This window comes from Oryzias latipes, chromosome 21 (assembly GCF_002234675.1).
Source record: "Oryzias latipes chromosome 21, ASM223467v1".
Classification (NCBI taxonomy): Eukaryota; Metazoa; Chordata; class Actinopteri; order Beloniformes; family Adrianichthyidae; genus Oryzias; species Oryzias latipes.
This window is the reverse complement of record NC_019879.2, coordinates 18019466-18039736: the sequence shown is the minus strand read 5'-3', so window position 1 is coordinate 18039736 and position 20271 is coordinate 18019466. Positions and strand designations below refer to the sequence as shown.

The following is a 20271-nucleotide window of genomic DNA, read 5'->3' as shown; positions in this document are numbered from 1 at the left end:
CATGTGGAGAAGATCGATGCTAGAAAACAGAATGATGAGTTGGTCATCTTAAACACTACCAGGCATGGAGAGCTATACACACACGCGCACGCACGCACGCACACACACACACTCAGCACACACAAAGACCCTCTGTGACCAATCAGATTTCTCTTGTGTCATCTCAGAAGAGTAATGCCAGATTTTTGCAAAGGACATTTTCTAGAAACAGATGTGTGTTTTTGACTGTGTACGGTGCATGTTTTTGAATTTGTGTGCCCACATCATAGTGCCGAATCCTGTCATTAATCTAAAAAAAAACACATTAAAAATGACTTTAGAATTAGTTCTTCTCTATTAAGTTTAGTGTTATTATTTCCATTCATTTTTTGGATTCATGTGTGTTTTACAGTCCTGTGGACACGGTATGAAAGACGAAGGCTTTGCCTGTGTGCCATGCCCCCAGGGAAAATACTCCAAAGGGAAGTATGAGATATGCAGACGCCATAAAGACTGCAATGCTCTCTACAAAGCTACAGTACGTGAACCTGGAACGGCTGAAAAAGATGCAGAGTGTGGACCCTGTTTGCCTGGGTAAGAAACTCAAGGGCAAATGGTGTTTTTTTCCCAATATTAATGAGCTTTTAATAACAATTGAAGCATTACTGCATACTTATGCTTTAATGTTTTGGTCTACCTACAAAAATAAATTAAAGAAAAGGGACCTAAAATTACAAGAATTATTAAATTGTCTGTTTTTCTGGACGATAAATAATCCACATAACTTTCCTATAAAAAACAGCTCATTCCTGCGTAACAAGAGAGATTTTCATCAGAAGTTCAATTGAAGATATTTGTTTTAACAAACTATTGTAAAAACTAACAAAAGTACTTTCTTCTTAAGGATTAAACATGGCTTTTTACAACGACTTTGTTTTTTTTTTAAGAAAAATGTAAAAGGCTTACATTTGCTTGTAAATCATTCTAGCAAAGACAAGATGGGAGGGTTGTAATTATTGGTCAGGCCAACAATGACTTATTCATTTCATATTTTGGGGAGGACTGCTATGTCTTTTTTTGTTTCATGTTTTACTTTCAAAAATGATAAATAAAAAACAATGGAAAATTGCCTGTAGCCAAAATGTTGCCCCCAAAATCTGTTTTAGGTAGAAAAATCTCCTATTTCTATTCTTGACCAGAGGATCTTTGCAAAAACTGTTTGCAAACGTTTTGTAGTTCTTAAAATCCTTGAGGTGCTTTACTTTGATCTCTTGAAAACTTTACTTTAGAATACTGGTAATTATTATGAGACTGTTTTACCCTGTTCCTTAATAAGAAGCAGAAAACCGTACACACATACATGAGCCATCTCAATTGGAAATGCAAGGGATGTATTAAGGCAAAATTCACAATAGATAAGAGGTGCAAAGCCCAACATTTTAAGTTTTTAAAAATGCATATCATGATTTAGCATGCAATGAATTGCACCTGTCGTAACAATGCATATATATACCGTACTGTATGTATAGTTTAGAATTCTGCAGTTTACGAAGATGTTCTGACATCTTTTACACACGTTTTCAAAGACACAAGCTTAGATGCAGGTAAATTAGGTGATTGCATTGAAGACTTAGCTGTTGGTCAGACTGTATCTGGTTAAGATGGCCAACAATGTTCTGACAGGTGTGATCAAAGATGCGCTGCAGGCATCAGTCAGGTTTCTCAACATCTGTCTGAATGTGCAACAGTGAGGCCTTGAAGAGGAAGAAAAGAGTAGGATTGATGACGGAGAGGAGCAGGTTGTGCTCAGAAGAAATGTTTGTCATTAGAAAAATATGGCGAATAGAAATAGAATAGAAATATTTATCAAATGCCAGCCATAACCCCCTTTATGCCCCGGTTGCCTAAAAAACTTGTAATTTTAATCTTAAGATAGGCAGACCTCATGTGGTTAAATAATTGAGGAGCACATGACACAAAAATAAATAAATATTCGAGGAATTTAATTTTTCAAAAACTTACATAAAAACATATAACACGTCTTGTATTTTAAATTCCTTCAGGTTCACAAACCTTGCATGTAACAGCTTTGATCTTCTCTTTAAATCTGTGTATTAAAGAGAGAGGTATATCTTTGCCAATGGGGATTTAAAATCAACTACATTTTTTCTGAATGCATCAGAGGAAAAACAGCTGTAATAGGTCTAAAAATTCTAGCCTTTGATGGTATATAAAAATTCTTTTTTTTCCTGCATGTTACTTGTTGTGTTTTGTGGCATTTTGCTGCCACCTGTAGATCACTTTAGCCCTGACAAAGCACCAGCAGGAACAGGTACCCGAGCACACATGCTTAGGGGTCCCCATAACAATAAAAGAAATGAGCCCATTCATAAACTAAATTGCTACTTAGCATTAATAGAGGCCAGACGTCCCACAGTGTCTTAAAAGCACCATGACATTACCTTTTGTTATCTAGGCCTTAGTGTTTGCATACGCTTAACATCAAAAACCACATAAAGTGTCCTGATTACATGCCTGACAGAAAGTCAGCAGCAAGATCTGCCCTGACATGCACACCATTAAAAAGAAAAATCGGGAAAAAACATGGCACCTGCCCTGATTAGATGCTTGAGGATTTCTTTCCTTTTTTTTTTTTAATGGCGTGAAAGGTTCAGTGCATACATTTTGGTAAAGTGGCATGTTTGTGCATATTTTAGGATGATGCCTAGACATCTATAGATGTCCAGTTTCAGACACATTCTTACATTCTTTTTTCCCTTAAAGTCACACTCAGGTCATCTTTTGATTCATTGCAAAGATGTTTCCAGTGGTCTTTTAATTATGATTAGGCCGTTTTTAGACAAAATATTTAAAAAACTGTCATTTTTTGAGACATTGTTTCTGCAGAGCAGCAGGAGTTCATTAGAAATTTGCCTCTGACTTGTGGGCTGAACCGTTGCTGTGAAGTAAGCCTGCCTCCTTTTCCCATCATCCCTTTACCTACACTCTGGCCTGCTAGCCTACAGCTCCTCACAATCCCAACCTAACATTCTGGGTGCAACAAAAATGACTATCAAATTCTGATCAATCCAGCCGTACTGTTTTAGCCAGATGCCAGCTCGGATAAGGAAACGAAGACGTACATGAATCTATTTCAGTGGCGGCTACTGATCTGTCAGAGAGGAGAACCTCATCTTTGGCCTACATCATAAAATTGTCTATTTATTTAAAAGTAAAAAAAATCAAGCAATTTCGCCAAGAAAATATCAAAGACATAGGTCACAGCAGTTTTTATTTCGACTGAACTTGAAAAATCCGCAATGGGACTGAGCGCGAATAGCTTCAGTGATTCCTTATAGTACAGAATTGTTGTCAGTACAAGGAGATGCAGTCTTTCGACAGACCCTCCAATCATCACCCAGAAGCTCGGAGTCCGGGCCAGCCCACTCCCCAATCACCCCCAGAGACGCTGAGCGTCCGTGGGCGGGACAGCATCGCAGCGTTTATCCAATGACCGTCTAGTTTCGAAGCGCTGAAAAAAAACGTTCAAAGCAGCCCCATTAAAGTCAATGGATGCTGGGCTTCAATAGGGAAATGCACTGTGATGCTGCGGGAATGTATGAGAAGGAAATCGAGTCAGCCGACCTGCTATATGTAACTGAACGAACTACTCTTTGAGATAAACGTTTTCTAACACATTTTTAGTCAATAAAATGTTGATACAATAGTACATATTTGACCATTAATTCTGTGACATTATAAGGGAAGCTGAGCTTCCCTTGCAGTCTTAAAGAAATTGCCACTGATCTATTTGCCTGCAAGTGAGCAGGGAACAGGAAGCTTGTGGTCCTCCCATCATATTTTCTGTCACAAATGAGCTCTTTTCAAACCACATTTTTCGTCTGCTCCAGATTCACAATGATTTGAATAAAGAAATGCTTAGAAATGCAATTTTAAGCTTAGTTTTCTATCTACATGTCATCCATCATGAGAAAAATGCCTCAAGAACATGCTAAAAATACCAAAAATTCAATTCAATTCAATTCAATTTTATTTGTATAGCCCAAAATCACAACAACAGTCGTCTCGATGGGCTTCGAAGTAAAACATGAAATCAAAAGGATCACGAATACAAAGAGTTCAATAGAAAAATACTAAAATGAACTAACAAACTGACTAAGCAATACTGGCATCCCTGCCCTTAGACCCCCCTTCGCGGTAAGGAAAAACTCCCAAAAAAACCGGATTCCGGAAAAAAACGAAGAAACCTCAGGGGTGCCCACATGAAGGAGGGATCCTCCCCCAGGACGGACAGGCGATTTACCAGAAATCTTAGAGAAGAATTAACTTATCTAAATCTACAACTACATATATAAAAGTCCAGCAGACGAGCTTCATCCAGCCGTGGTTGTGGGGACAGTCAAAGGCGCGAGTCAAGCCGGGAACCACAGCCAGGTGTAGGAGCAGGAGCAGAGGCGAGGTACTCGGTCAGGTACAGAGCAGAGACGAGCCAGAGATGAGCCAGAGGCAGGATCCACAGAAACAACATTTTCCTCTGAGTGAATCTTTAAATAATGTGATTTTTACAACAGAGGAAGACTTTGGCCATTACTTCATCGGTGTGTCATCTAGTATAGTGTATGTTCATCACAAACTTGAAGATTTAGGGAATATCTAATTGTTAGTCATAAGAAGATGCTTGACACAGATTTGAGCACTTTTCCCCTGACACATCAGTACAAAAGAAAAGTAAGGTGTGTTTCCAGCACGTGTGGTCTGAACTTGGTCAAGACCACAACAGACAAATCTTAAAAGGCAAGTGCATCCATCAAAGTGATGGTGCTGTGTCAACGCAGAAACTGTTGAGAAGATAACATGAATTAATGGCATCAAGAATACCTATGGATTTACCAAACCTAAAGCTGCCAAGAGTCTCCCAGAAGCTTGGCTAAGGGACAATTCACTAACTTGACAATAATCAAAAACACTTTGCTCATCAGTCAAAAGTTTTCAATAAAAAAGAAAAATGAAGGTTGCCTCATCTGAACCAATGCAACACCTTCACTGAAGTAAAAGGAGAGATGAAACAAGCTTAAAGTCCCTTTAGCAAAGGGCAGCTGAAACGTGTTATAACTCAAAAACAGTTCAACATCCTTTATGTGAGAGGACAAAGCGACAGACACGGATATAATAAAGGATTTCACTAGAGAAAGAACACTGAATCAAACTATTCAAGCTTGAAGCATTTACTATACCTGCAAGACTGAATATTGCATGCTGTAGGTATTCAGCATGAATTCTCTTTTTTTTACCCTTATGCCCTGAAGCCTTAGCGATCCCTTACAATTCATTTATTCACTACCTTGTTACCTCATTCTCTCTTTTCCTTGAATATCTACACATTATGACCGAGGGCGATATCTGTTCCACACTAGCGTCTGCAGAGCACCAATTAATCCATTTTCTTAAAAAGGTCACACGCTACACCTCCAGGTGCTTTTCCATACTACAGAGTATTTGTACGTATGTAGCAGCTTCAAATCCTGCACACATCTGCTACATACACTTGCTGATATTACTTACATTTAATATATCAATTTTAAAGGGTTGCTTGATCCACAATGTCTCATTTTCCTATATTCATCGCTAAAAAAAGCTGGGAATCAATTAAAATTAACTTAAATCCAGTTGCAGTCCATTGCATTGTTTTTATGAAACATCTGTTTTTGTATTTTGCAGGTATTATATGCTGGAAAACAGGGCCAGAAATCTTTATGCAATGGTTTGCCACTCCTGCCAGAATGCGCCACTTAATACCAAAGAGTGTAAGACTTTTCTTTTACTTCACTCATCTTTTACCCTTCATATTTTTTCTTTCACTGCAATGTCTTCGGGTGTGAAAACAAGGCATTTCTTATGCAAATGCTCAGAAGCAGGGAGTGTGTATTGTGGTTTCAAATTTATTGACCCTTAAAAAACAAAATCTAAATGGTTTCATGCCTTCTTAAATCTAAGAACTTTTGCTTTTTGTGCACACACAGTAAGTACACATCCTCTAAGTTTTCTGCATGTGGTCCCCTGTTTTTTTTTACAAGAAAAGACAGGAGAGATTTGTGTCTAAGTGAACGAATATAAGAGGTGACAGGTGAGCAAAAGCAGATGTTGAAAGCCTGGACTTCATATGAAGGTCAGATGCTCTGCTGAGTTCTTCAGACCCTCTGGTCAAAATCCCATCCCTGTTCATTCATTTCCTCACCCATTGATCATCGTGCGTAGCTGACACGTGGATCTACACTTTCACTTGTGAACTCTGCACTAACTATTATGCTTCTTGCTTGCAGAGTGAGCAAATAACGCAATGCTCTTCTGTAAAGGGAAATGTTGCCTCTTAAATTTTGAAATGCATCTCCAAATTGAAAGCGATAACATGATTGGTAGGTTGTTCAACCATTATGATAAATACATCTAGCAATTTCTGCCTCGTAAAATCCAGTTTTATTCATTCATTTAAAATCTAAATAGACCAAACCAACCAAAATGCCAAGTCTAATAGCAAACTGTCTTTGATTATGGTTTGGCTTTTCATGTACTTTAGAATATTTTAAAGTTTCCAAGAGACTTCTTGTGTGGTGCTGTCCAAACTATATGAATATTTGTCTGAGTTGACCATACATTTGTTTATTCCGCCAGAAGTTGTGGTTAGTGAGCTAAATTATTTAGTTTAAAAATTATTCTTTTTTAAACATAGGTTTATTGAAAACTCCAGATCTATATTTTTTTTTGAAAAAAATTAATTTTACTTTCCAAAACAAATTGTATAGGTAGTTTGTTTCAAAAGTCCAATAAAGGACATAGAACGATGTATTAAGATGTCATGACGAAACATCAAAAATATATAAAGAAATAATGTTTATAGGAAGAATAACATTTAAAACTTTGTTGTTTTAAATTTAGGAGAAAAAAATGTTAAAAAAGAATCCATAAAAAGTATTTAATAAACACAAACACATGATTTTTTTTAATGTAGTGGCGAAGCACAGATGGTATTTAAGAGCTTTAATGGACTTTTCATAGATATATATATATTTTTTTTTTGCCACCATGACTTCTAAAAAATTTCTTAAAAATTCATGTGCCATAAAAAATGTGAACTTTTGTATTCCATTAATTGTTTAAAAGATTTATTAAAACTATTTTTCATGTTTTTTTTTTTATTTAGCTGCTTATTTTTTAGAAAATATTTTGAAGTTGATGTTCGTTGAAGCCATTGCGGATCTCAAAGTAAATGCCATTTTTCTTTCCATCTGAAGTCTTCCCCGCAGAAACTCAAAATTAATCCCTCCCCTCCCGACGGTAAATTAAAAAATGAGCAGCTTAAAGCTGGGAGTTCTCCTTGTTCAGGGTGAAGGCAGGCTGACACTTGTCATGTAATCTGTAAATTACCCCAGCTACCTCCTAGCTGTGTGTATGCGATAATTAAAACTTTGGTGGATGTGAGAAGACAGATGATTAGCGTGTTTGTGCTTGTGCTGATGCTACTCTCCTGCAAATTGTGGTATGAAGCAGTATGGTCGGTCCTGCTGGGTTCCCATCTCATTTTGGGGGTGATCCTAAACTAAAGACAGTTGCTATTATAACACGTGTCCCTGTCCTAAACTGTAATTTAAGCTTTATTGTACAGATTTATAGCTCTGTAATTCTGTTAGTCGGTTTGGACCAGAGTTCCCACTGCAGTGTTCAGCCAGAATGCCAGATTAAAGACACTAAACCACACAATGCTAAACAGAATTCCTTTTCAGACTCCTGTCCTATTCAGGGGAAGTATAAACACAAGTGAATGTGTGCAGCTATATGGCACTGGTGTGTGTCTGTGTGTGGGGGTGTTTGTTTATGTGATGACACAGGGCCTTGGGATCACAGGAAGTGGCAGGGCTCATGCCATAATGGTCTATGGTTTATCAACTCTGTGAAATGAAAGACTGATTAAAAGAGCGGATTTATGAGCTGTCATGATTTCACAGCTCTATTAGGGAAGAGGAAAAGGAGTTGATGAATACTCAGAGGGAGGCACATACAGGATTAAACAGGAAACAATAGACAATTTGGAGAAATCAGAAAAGAAGGTTGTTGTTGCTTTGTAATTGTGTTGCCTCATAAACTTTTAAGTATTACTTAAGGTGGTCTGGGAAAGATCAAGTTTAAGTGCTATTAGGGCTGAGAATCTGCAGTAAAAAAAAGTTTTATTTGTAAAGTGATGTGAAGAAGCACTGTTGGATGAAATGCAAAAATAACAACAGGATTCACAAAAAAGTTGCACGTGAACTCATGACTTCTATTCCTTTCCTCAGAGCATTTTTTTCCGTTCAACTAATAAAAAAACTTTTTTGTCACTTAAATCTTCCCTGCTAATTAGGTTTTAAAGGCTTTTTTGGAGTGTTTATTTATGTCAGAATCATTGACATATGAGAACTGGACTGGGTGAGTGTGATGTCACCTATAGAAAATTACTTGATTACAGTTTCAACTAAATTAATTCAATTAGATTGCAATTTGCTTTTGCAATATGGACAGTGCCATGTCCAGGGATTGGTCCTAGTCTGGCCCATTCAACATTTCTATGGCAACTACTCTTCCCAATTAGGAGTGAGCTTGTTGGAAGTCTACACCCCCTTATACTTGAAACCAAGCTCGGAAGAATCTGTCAATCAAACATTTCAAACTACCGCCTAAATATTATTAAAAAAATGAGGATTGACAAAAATATGTTAAAAATGTAACTGAGCAAGAATGGATTTTCTGACAAGTAGAATGACATATAGTTGTTTATTTCTCAATAGAAGTCAATGGGATTTCAGCTTTTTGGGACAATCAGGTACTTTCGTTTTTGAACGCAAGAGGTGAGGGGTCACTGAGTCTAGTTCTCATATGCAGTCAATAGTCAGAACTGAGGCCAGTTTGGAGTTTGAACATGGGTTCAGGAGCACCATCCAACTTTTTCCTTCTTCTGAACATTTAGCTAGCATTGAACATAAATGATCCAATAAAATAAACAAACCGACTTACAGCCAATCATCTCAAGAGGAGAAAATGTGTTCTGTCTAACACTGTTTACAAATGACATCCTGGGGAATCTAAGATGGGAAATAATCCAGAAGGAACACTTTCAACATTTTCTCAAACTGGCTGATATGCTTTCTGTATTGGGAGCAGGATCCAGAATGTCAATGCAGACCCATGTGTGATGGAGGTCATTACAGTAGTAACACAACATCCAAGCAAGCAAGAGTTTCTTTTTTTATCAAGCTCCTAAACTCACCAGATGTGACTGGATAATCTTACTTCACAGTGTGCGCAACGCTGCATGAAAACTGGGTAAAGAACCTTTGAAACAGGAAACTAGGGTTACTTCTTTGTTTGTAGAAAAAATAGTTTTTAGACTACGTCTATAACCCGTCCAACCTGTTGTTATTTCTTTGCGCTTTAGCAGAATAAACACATTCTGCAACCCAAAATATCCTGTGTTGGAGAGTCAAGAGACTTGTGCACAAGTGCAGAAGAACAAAGTGTAGGGGGCTATTCCTCAGAACCCACCCATTTGCCTATAGCTTTTAATTGCAGCCAGAGTGAGCAAAATATTTAACTAATACATAAAGAAAATAAATATCTTGAGAACTTTGCTTATATTTTACAGGCAAGAAGACCACTGAAGCAATAATAAAACCCCCTATCAACCCTGGCAGCACAACAGTCCTCCCTCATCCAGGTAAAGGTATAAACAAAAAAGGAAATGCAGGCCTGGCTTTGCCTGTCCCCATTCATCACCATCTTGGTAATCCTTTCTTTTTCTGCTCCCTCATCCATCTAATACCTTTACTTTATGACCTACCCTTTGCAGGTTCTCCAGGACAGGGTCATCTTGCAACAGCTCTTATCATTGCCATGTCAACCATCTTCATCATGGCCATAGCCATTGTGCTCATCATCATGTTTTACATCCTGAAAGCCAAACCTAATGGCCAGGGTGAGTCATACATTCATCATGTGTGCACGGCTACTTGTTACAGTTTAGTAAGGTTTGTGCCTGATGCTGTGTTTGTTGACAGCATGTTGTTCTGGACAAGTTGTGAAAGCAGTGGAGGCTCAGACAAACAAACTGGAGGACAAGAAAGATGTCCCTGGTGAGTCAGAAACTCACAGCAGTGAATGACATGCTCAGCTTATTCTGGTTTTTCTACTCGGATACTTAAAAGTCTTTGGTGGAAGAAAAAAATCTAGTCAACTTGTTAATATTGCTATTGGCGTTGTGGATTTAAACCTTGATTGTATGTTTTGTACCCATAAATAAAAGAACATTTAAGAATATATTTAATGTAAGTAATTGCAACTCTTTACATTCTACAAGCAAAATGGATTAAAACAAGCCGCATCCTGATAAAAAACAATACATACTCCATAATAAAAACTAGAAAACTGTACTCTTAGAAGATATACCACCAATACATTATATATAAAATATAAGATGTTTTTTTCCCCCCCACAGAACTTTTATAAACTTTTACACAGACTTTTCAAATGTAACATCACACTCCTGGAAAAAAAACACACCATTTTGTTGGTGAATTCATGATAATCAATACAAGCTAATTCATTTTCATCATTATTTCACCCAATGTATTTTGGGAGACCACTGTCACAGCTAGGGAGGGGTACAAAAGCCATGAAGACATTTTACAAGCTTTTCAAGGACCTAAATAGGTGAGCACAGTAAACTTGAAACAGCAAATGCCAGTGCAATGGCAAGAAAATAAAAACTATCTTTCCCACTTGTTATTTATAAACTTGCATCACAGCCATTGAGAAACCTAAGACGGATAGCTCAATTGGTTAAGTACAGGACTGCCACATGGTCTCCCTCTGCTAGCCCCCATTGCAGATAATAAACAGGGTTGTGTCAGGAAGGGCATCCGGCGTAAAAATCTCTGTCAGACCACCTGTAAATCATTGGAAATACACTTCGGCGACCCCTGAAGAGACATGCCGAAATGTCAACAAGTCACTCAAAATTCAATGTTTTTTTTAATATATATACTCATACCATATTACACTAATACAATACAAAGTACTAATGTTGTCCAGTGCTTGTGAGGGTTTTTTCTAGGTACTCTATCTTATTCTCACTGTTCAAAAACCCTCTTCATTGGTTATTTGGTGACTTTATATCATCCCTTAGATGTGAATGTGAGTTTGTGTGGGATTCTGACTCAGAATGGCCTTGCCATGGACTGGCTAACTGTTTAACTTTGCCCAACAGTGGCTGGGTAGGCTATAACAACCCTGTGACCCTGAACAAAAATAGGCAGGTATAGAAAATGGATGGATGAACTCTGTGAAGCATAATTGTCTGTAATTTTGTTAATATTTGCAGAAAGACCACCCAAGTTTTTTTTTTTTTTTCATCAGATGACTAAGGATGTGTTCAAAACTACATCAAAGTACTCATAAAACAGTATACGTTAAGGTACTTTAAAGCTTAAATAGATAAAGCAAATGTATATCATGTCTACTTAATGCTGCTTCAGAGTTCATTCATACGTGTTTTCATGTAACTCACTAACTGCCTATTTTTTTGAGCTACACACGGTAATAGACAGCTTACAACCTAAATCCATGGCTTTCCTAGAATGCTTTGGGGCTAAGCTGGTAGCGATTTTTCTTTTTAATTAAAGCTACAAGCTGCATTTTGTAGCCATTTAAGAATCAGCTATTTGGCAGTGAAAAAAAGAATCATGTTTTTGGAACAAAATCTTTTCTTGAGCATTGAGGCTTATGGGACACATTTAAAATCCAATATAAAACAAACGTAGTGCTCAGTGAGGCTTTGTGCATTGTCAAACTAGCTATTCACCTATTTGATCTTATAGAATTTCAACAAAAAGTTAATGTTGGCTTCAGGTGTCTGTCAAATACTGTAAACGAAACTGGGTGATTCACAGTAGAATCTATGAAGATGCATGTGCGTGCTTGTACTTTCACGTACGTCTGTGTGTGTGTGTGTGTGTGTGTGTGTGCATAAGAGGTCTGACAGACTTGCAGATTGATGAGTGCATCATGCAGGAATGTGACATTTTCAAAGCTAAAGCCATACGTTGCTTTGGGCGTCATTTCTTCTTACTGTGATGCACTTTAAAATTTTCTCCAGACCAAAATGCACTGTGAACAGGATGACACACACACAGAAGCTAAATATTGCAATTTTGGCCATTGAGAATTTGGGACTGCTGAAATACAACAGCAGAAAGCATATGACTGAATGAATCTAGTGTTATTAGGATATGATGTCTGGATTTGAGTTATAACGTTGAGTTCTTGTTATTGTCTTTGTAATGGCTGGCTGGTTTCAAATGTTCTTTGGATGTCTATGTGAAAGAAAAAGTGCATTGCTTGGAGCTCTACTGGAGCCAGCTGACACTAATGCAGACGATGAGCTAACAGTGCAAGGAGATTAGAGATACTTGAACTCTTTCCCTCTTGTGTATACTCAAACATACATGTTGAAACAGCTAATCTTTTTATTGTGCACAAATTTTTCTATCTAAATTAACTAAATAACTGTATGTATTCTCCAGCCTTAGCTTTTTAAATTTAAATGGTAAGTGTTGTATACTAGTGTGTTATACCTTTTTTGAGGCCCAAAGCGGTTTACAGTCACGATCCCATTCACCCATGCACATACATTGAAACACTGATGGCGGCTTTGCTGCCGAACACTGGCACCAACCTGTAACCACCATGATCAATGTTGATTATAATGTCTTGCCCAAGGACACTTCTACACATGGGCAGGCGGGACAGGAACCGAACCTGTGATCTTCTGATCAGAGGTCGACCCCTCTACCTCTGCACCATGGCCGTCCAAACATGGCTAAAAAAATAAACCAACAGAGAAATACAGAGGAAATTAAGAAATGAAGAACTTTGGCTTTAACAAAACCCTTTCATTTCTTATTGCCATGTGGAAAAGTGAGATTAAAAGAAAGTAGAAGACATTAAGTGTGCCTGTGTATTTTTTCAGAAGAAGAACCAAATCAATAATTGGTTTATAAATTTTATAACAATAAAATTGTAAAAATTACTTAATGACACAAATGGATCAAAAGTGGATGAATTACAACTAACAATCAGGTTTACATTCACAGAACTCACTACACTTCAAGGCTCTGTGCCAGAGTTCAAGTAATTACTGACATTTTTAAGGTCTTACTCCAATTATCTTTTGATCTATTTTAAAAGCATTCCCAGGGGTCTTTTAAGTGTTACCATGCCTTTTTAGCCAACATAAAAAACCTGTGTCGTTTTCTAAGACATAGTTCCTGCAGAGCGGCAGAGGTTTATTAGAAATTTACGGCGCAGTTTAAGTCTGCCACTGGGCTGTAAGCTTTCTCACTATCTTAAAGCGCCTCACTACCCCAACCTAACATTTGCGATGCAACAAAAGTGGCGATACATTTTGGAGCCATCCAGCCATGCAGTTTAGAGCCAGATGTTAGCTCGGACATGGAAAACAAAGGAGTACATGGATCTTTTTCTCTGCAAGTGCTTGAATCGGAATAGATACAGATACAAGCTTTTTTCCAACAAAGTTTTTTCGTCTGTTCCAGTTTCACAGCACTTAGAAATACTCAGAAACGAAATTTTTATCTGAATTTTCTTTATATATATCCTCCATCATGACAAAATGCCACAAGAACATGTTCAGAAAACATAATTTTCATTGGAGTGGGTATTTACTTACATGGCCAGGTATCCAACATATTTAGCAATCATCATTTTGACTGTAAATTCTTTCTTTTTTTCCATTCTTTGGTTCCAAAACAGAACATGTTATGGTTTAGAAAAGTCACATCTTGTATATTAGGTGGTTTTAAAATTCCCCAGGTAGGAAAAATTATGTGGGTAGTTTTAGGATCTGTGTGGTCTCATGATGGACTTAAAACCTGTTCAGGGTCTGCCCTGCCTCTAGGGCAACAGCTGGGGTAAATTGCAGTAGCCCCATGACTAATAAAAATAAAAACAAAACAAAAAGAAAATGTTAAGCTGTGAATTCTTTTATTTTACAGACAATGTGGTAATCTTCCCAGAAAAAGAAGAATACGACAAATTAAAAGCCTCTCCTCAGAAGACAGTAAAAAGGTAAGAGAAACCTCCATTTTAGTAAAAGACTCTTGCATGGGTACTGTCTGCTCTTGAATGCTCTTTATGACTGCTTGTGAAGACTTAACACAGCAGAATTTGCCAAAACCAAAATTCCCGCCAAACAAGCATGTACTCATGCTTTCTGGTGTTTTTGCTTTTCTTTTGCTTGAGGGAATCCGGCACTGCGCATACAAACAGTTTGTGTGGTTTATGAAGACACTTTTTCCTCCTATAAAGAAGATAGCTCATTATGTGGGATTGAAACTGACAGAAAGGGGTGGGGGTGGGGTGTAGGTAAGGTAGTAGCAGCATGTCTGGGCCCTGAAGCCGAAAAAACATTGAGACAGACAAAGGACATAGATGTCTGGGTGGATACGGGTGTTTATTCCAAGCTTCACATAAAACCACCACCAGGTGAACGCAGGTCCTCGCAGACAACAAAAGACCAATGCTTTTCTCACCTTCATGTCTGCATACATCTCATCCCTCATGAGAACACAAGGCTGTTTTAGGACGAATGAGTAGAGGGACGTGTGGAAATCTGTGCAGCTGTGTAGCACACAGATTACAGCTTCATGCTCAAATACCTTTATTTTTTTAACAAAACTTAACAAAAGGATGTAAATAAAAGAATAGAAGATGCACACTGACGCAAACGCACAAACTCCTTATCATCAATAGCAGTCAATGGTGCGGTAAAACATGCCAGAATATGTCCAAAGTCTATGTTTGTTGCCAGAGTGGGTGTTGGATGTCGGGGAATCAAAGACATTTTGTGAGTTTGGGTGTGTGTGTTTAAAATTGAGGAGATATCAGAACAATGGCATTCTGTCTGCATCTCTGTCAACAAGGTGCCTTTGCTATAGAAAGGGTCCAGAACAGACAAGAATCAGAGATAAAAAAATAATAATAATAATAATCTCACATAAGATCATGTTGTTAAAGTGGGGTTACTGAAGTCCCTCAGAGGAACTGCTTAAAAAACCAGCAGACATGCCAGCAAAACAGTTTTATCTTGTTCATTCTCCACACATCCTGCTGACTTTGCAAGAACAATCTGTCTTTTGTACACTGGCTGCCACTATTTGGATAAATAACAGCGTTATGGTAGCCGGAGTGGAGTTGTAGTGATTACAAGAAAATAATGGGTTCTCATGTGCAGCTGTACCGCTAAATATAAAGCTGGAGTGTGAGAAAAGCAGCAGCATGGATGAATTTGTCAACACAACTACAATTAACGCAAAAAAACCACCTCCCTCCAAATGGTATACAATCATACAAAGTCTTTCTGCTTTAAAACATCTGAAAACCAAAAAAATATAATTTTTCATTTATGAATGACAATAAAATGGTCAATGACTGAAGATCTTCATTGAATAAGAACTGGTTAAACATTACAGACGTTTACTACTAAATGCTTAAAAGTGTGATCATGTATGTGCAGTGAAAATGATGCATCATCAGAAAATGAGCAGCTGCTCAGCCGCAGCATTGACAGTGACGAGGAGCCGACATCGGATAAACTGAGATCGTCAGAGGCCACCAACCACAACTTGTGTCAAGCTAACGTGGGTTACAAGCCCGACCTCTGCCTGCTCTCTCTGGGCCTCCTGGACCACCGAGTGGTCTGCAATGGCACCCCAGCCTCTGCAGGCAGCCAGGCAAACAACACCCAGGCTCCCAACCACATCACCAGCAGCAACGTCAGCAGCATGAACGCAATCAATAACAACAATAAAACCCCCGGGGTAGGAAGATTTTGAAGACAGTGTTCTTTGCAGGACATGGTTTTGAACTGATCAGAGTTTCTGATCAATGTTTTTCTTGTGACCACACAGATGCTGCAGAGTCGAAGGAAAAAAATCCTAGACTTGTATGCCAGGACTTGCCATGTGACTGAGGGTGAGTAGGGATGATCAGTACAGTTTGAAAGCAGTTAGGATTTTACAAAATACATTTTAAAATCATTCCTTTTTCCAGGTCTCAGCCCCACGGAGCTTCCCTTTGACTGCCTGGAGAAGGCCAGCCGCATGCTAAGCTCCTCCTACAGCAGTGATGCAGCTGTGGTCAAAACCTGGAGACATCTGGCAGAGAGTTTCGGCCTGAAGCGTGACGAGATTGGTGGCATGAGCGACGGCCTTCAGCTATTTGAGAGAGTGAGCACCGCAGGCTACAGCATCCCAGACCTCCTTGCCCGCCTGGTGCAGATTGAGAGGCTGGATGCAGTGGAGTCCCTCTGTGCAGATGTGCTCGGAAGCAATGAGATAGTGGCGCTGGTTGGACGGCAGAGCGTCAACAGTTTCCACAGCCAGTTAGTCTGTCCTTCCCCGTGTACGTCTCCATCCCCGCGCTGTGCCAGTGTCTAAATATTTGGTGGAGCAGAGACTTCAAAGACTTGAATTGGATGAACAGTATCCCACCACATGAAGAATGTTGCTCTCCACAATTCCCTTTTCTTTCAAGAAGTTAATGGACCAAAATGTTTTTTTTTAATTTTTTTTATTTTTTTAATCCAAGCGCTGCAGGATTCAGAGGTTGAAAAGTACCAAAGCTTTAAATTCAAACTACTCTAGTTTGCTATTTTAGCTATATTTTATATAGAGGAGTTACTACTTAGTTTTTGTTTTCTACCACCAGCATGTTATTTTCTTCAAATGATGTGGAATTTAAAAGAAATGTGAGCTGTGTTTTGGACACATGAACAAGTTATATAAACTTTTGTTTACTCTTAAAAAAAATCAGTACTAAGTTAAGTGAAGGTTACAAGACTATGGACACAGTGGACATTATAATTGGATCTGTCACTGGGTCTTCTCACGTTGGATTGCCACCAAACCGTATGTTTCATCTTTCAGTCTCTGAAACCAGATCTTAGTGTCTGTGCAAAAAAAGGAGGATCTGATCCAACCACAGTATTAGTTAACATTAATAACGGTGTCTTTGACTATGTTGTCATCACAGAGAAAAGACAGTAGGAATAAGCCCCCCACTTGTAATTCAACCATCATGGCCACATGGAAATGCTAAAACATCTTTTGGGTCAGCTTTCATCGGGTAAACCCGCCTGTAAACTTTGGACCTTCATCAAAGTTTTTATGCCTTTGGCTGAATCCTTAAAAAGACAAGAACATTTGAGAATATTTCTCGTTTTGAAGGAACTGCAAAGTTATTTGTGAGCGCTTGGTAAAATAACAAGCTAAAGTTTATCACTTGATCAGCATATGTAATGTACAGCAACGTGTGAAAATATGGATGATATTCACTTGCAGTAAGTGAACAAGTTCCAAACCCTATCTAAAAACAACAAAAAAACTAAGTATTATTTTTATAATGTGTGTTTTATGTCTAATCTTTAACAGTGATGGATGAACCCAATGTTCTCTTTGCGTGCTGCCTGAAACCACACTCCACAGTCCATAAGTTTAACAGACACTCTCTAACTCACCAGTAACCATGTTGGTGACCCTCTGAATGCTGCTTACACAAACCATTCCACATCAAGCTTGCCAGTCATTCCCCCTACACCTCAATCTCTGGGGCAGTGCTGCCGCCAGCTATAATTATTGGGCGTGTGGCTCCCCATTAGCCTAATAGGCTATAGTGCTGTGGTTTATGGAATGGGTGGTAAGTGCCTGTGATTTCCAGCACCTTATTAAGCATTTAGGGCCACTTAACCGCTGAAAGCCCAGTGGAAATGCTATAAAACCCTTACTGCGTTAAAATGAGCAGTGCCAGGACAGGAAAGTGACTAACGGCCTCAAGGGTTGCTGAACTGTGAAGACTGAGGTAGCACCAGCAGCTTTTGTGGTCAACTCAGTAATGCTCTGAGAGGACTTAAGTTTCCCTCTCCCTAACAAACAAAACCTGATTGTTCTACCCAAAGTTCTAAAAAAAAACAGCTGAAGTCAGTTAGGCGTTGTGTGCATGGCTTAGAAAATTTGGCTCTAAGACAAAGACGTTTATCTGAGCCATATTTTCACAGAAAATAAATGCATGTGCTATTTTGGTTTGAAAGATGTTTATATAGAGATGATAAAATCATCTGGTCTATAAAAAACTTAAAATGAGGTACTGGTGTGAGCAAACTCTAAAAAACAACATGTTGTATACATTACTATGATATTAATTGGCACAGCTAAAATGCCTAAACAAAAACTGTGAAGGACAGAGTGCTGTCTTGCAACTTTCACTGAAATTAAAGGGTAAGTTGCATCCAGATGTTACTGATTAAAACCTAAATAGCTGCAAGAGTGAGCAGCGCTTACTGCTGATAATTTGGCAGCCGGCTAGAGCTGTGTGATACAATGACAAGGGGTGACACTAACATAAAGGCTGAGAGGACGCCGTTAGTGCCCATCATCCTGAGAAGAATCAAAGACATCTGAGAGAAATTTCTGCTTTCATCCGTCTATAAAAGTAATCAAATCTCGAAATGTACATGCAGAGTTGTTCACACACAGAACTTTACATCATTTTTAGATTTTGAAAGGACCAGATGATTTTGTTCTTAGGTACAATTTAATGATGTGTTTTTACACAACTAATTAACCAAATCTGTTAGTATCTCCAGCTACTAAGCCTCAAGTTTTGTGGGAAGCTTTACCATTTCATTGACTGTGTAGAAATGCTTTTCTTTTTAAGTTGATGGATGCTACTACAATATCATACCATGAACCCTCTGCAGAAATATTTTTCTTTATTGCTGTTTTTTTCTCCCAATTCCAACCTGGGGCTGGTCTCCAGCTCTCATGTTTATTAGGTACATAATTTGGTGTTAGGTCACAAACCCTGTTTGTAAAATATTGTAGACAATTCATTCAAAAAAAAATTGAAGTCCCTAAAGGGAGATAGAAGTACTTTCTGGGTTCTGGTGCACAGAAGAAACCAGTTCTATTAATTTTTTTTACTTATATGCTCCTTTAGGGGCTAAAAATACCAAGAAAACCCTTTTTTTTTTGTATAAACACAAACTGGTGAAGTGAGCTGATATCTTATGAGATGTGCAAAATTTGGTCTGACATTTATGATGCTATGGAACTATACCCATGCTAAACATGAATTACTTACCTCAATAACACATATAGTCCAACTGTTGAAACACACAAAAAATTACATAGTGTAACTGTATATATAAGTTATTTTTTATATAAAGTGTTCTTCAATAAAGATGTATGGTCTAAGTTTTATTGTATGTGAGTTATTATTATGCAGTAGCTGGCTAGTATCATTTTGTGTTTATTAATTTATTTTTATGGGGGAGTAGGAACAAGGGTTAATACATTTTATTTTGATGAACTTGTTCTGAAGATAACACAAAAATAACCTAATTCAGAAGTGAACGATAATAAGTAACAGTAAGTGACTCCCAGTGGCCCATCAGTCATGATGGCTGGTTCATGACTTGGGTCAAACAAATTTAATACTTAAAAATATCAGAGGTGCATGCTGACTGGATGGTTTGTCAGATTAAAGAAAGATTGGATTGGAAAAAGGCTGTAGGACAAGATTAAAGTGCCACGATGTCATTAGGTAATGTAATATTCACCCTAAATGCACTTTTTCTTTTCAGTTGGATGCCACTGCAAGCCATGAGACAGAAAAAAAAAACTGTAGAATTTGATAATCACTTTGAGGTCATGAACATGGCTTCACTTCACATCATCTTTGTCAAATTCCTCCAATTTTGCTGATTAGCCTTATTTTCCACAGCTTTTTTTCTCTTTAAGCTCCTCTTTCATTGAGTCAAAACTAAATCACTGCTTGTTTTATTTAATTAGCATGGATCTGTCTGTTCAAATCTGAGTTATGTTGCTGATTGCAACTACCATGGCATGTACTATCCAGATTTCTTTTGCTAGATGTGCTCCAGCAAATCAAAACCTATATGACCTTTCTGTTCAACTTGTTCTCTTTTTCCTTGTTCTCTCCTTTTTTTGTTCTCTTTATTCTTGTTCTTAAAGTACCTCTCTGATCGTCTTTTGATTTATGTAAAAATAGTCCCCAGTGGTCATTTAATTATACAGTATTATGCTGTTTTTAGGCAAAAAAATAAATAAATAAAAATAACTGTCGTTTCTGCAGAGGGGAAGGAGTTCATTG

The 20271-nt window shown here is 38.0% G+C and overlaps 1 protein-coding gene across 3 annotated transcripts in view; it reads left to right on the top strand.

Moving 5' to 3' along the window:
* Nucleotides 1-19358, top strand: part of edar (ectodysplasin A receptor) — a 36761-nt gene extending 17403 nt beyond the window's left edge. Inside the window, exons 5-13 of one of the 3 annotated variants that reach the window (XM_023950455.1) lie at nt 392-573; nt 5719-5804; nt 9671-9742; nt 9875-10000; nt 10083-10157; nt 14097-14169; nt 15617-15920; nt 16011-16074; nt 16153-19358. In XM_023950455.1, the coding sequence (XP_023806223.1) occupies nt 392-573; nt 5719-5804; nt 9671-9742; nt 9875-10000; nt 10083-10157; nt 14097-14169; nt 15617-15920; nt 16011-16074; nt 16153-16538 (1368 nt within the window). In that variant the 3' untranslated portion in view covers nt 16539-19358. 3 annotated transcript variants of the gene reach the window in all.
* Nucleotides 19359-20271: the final 913 nt, after the last annotated feature.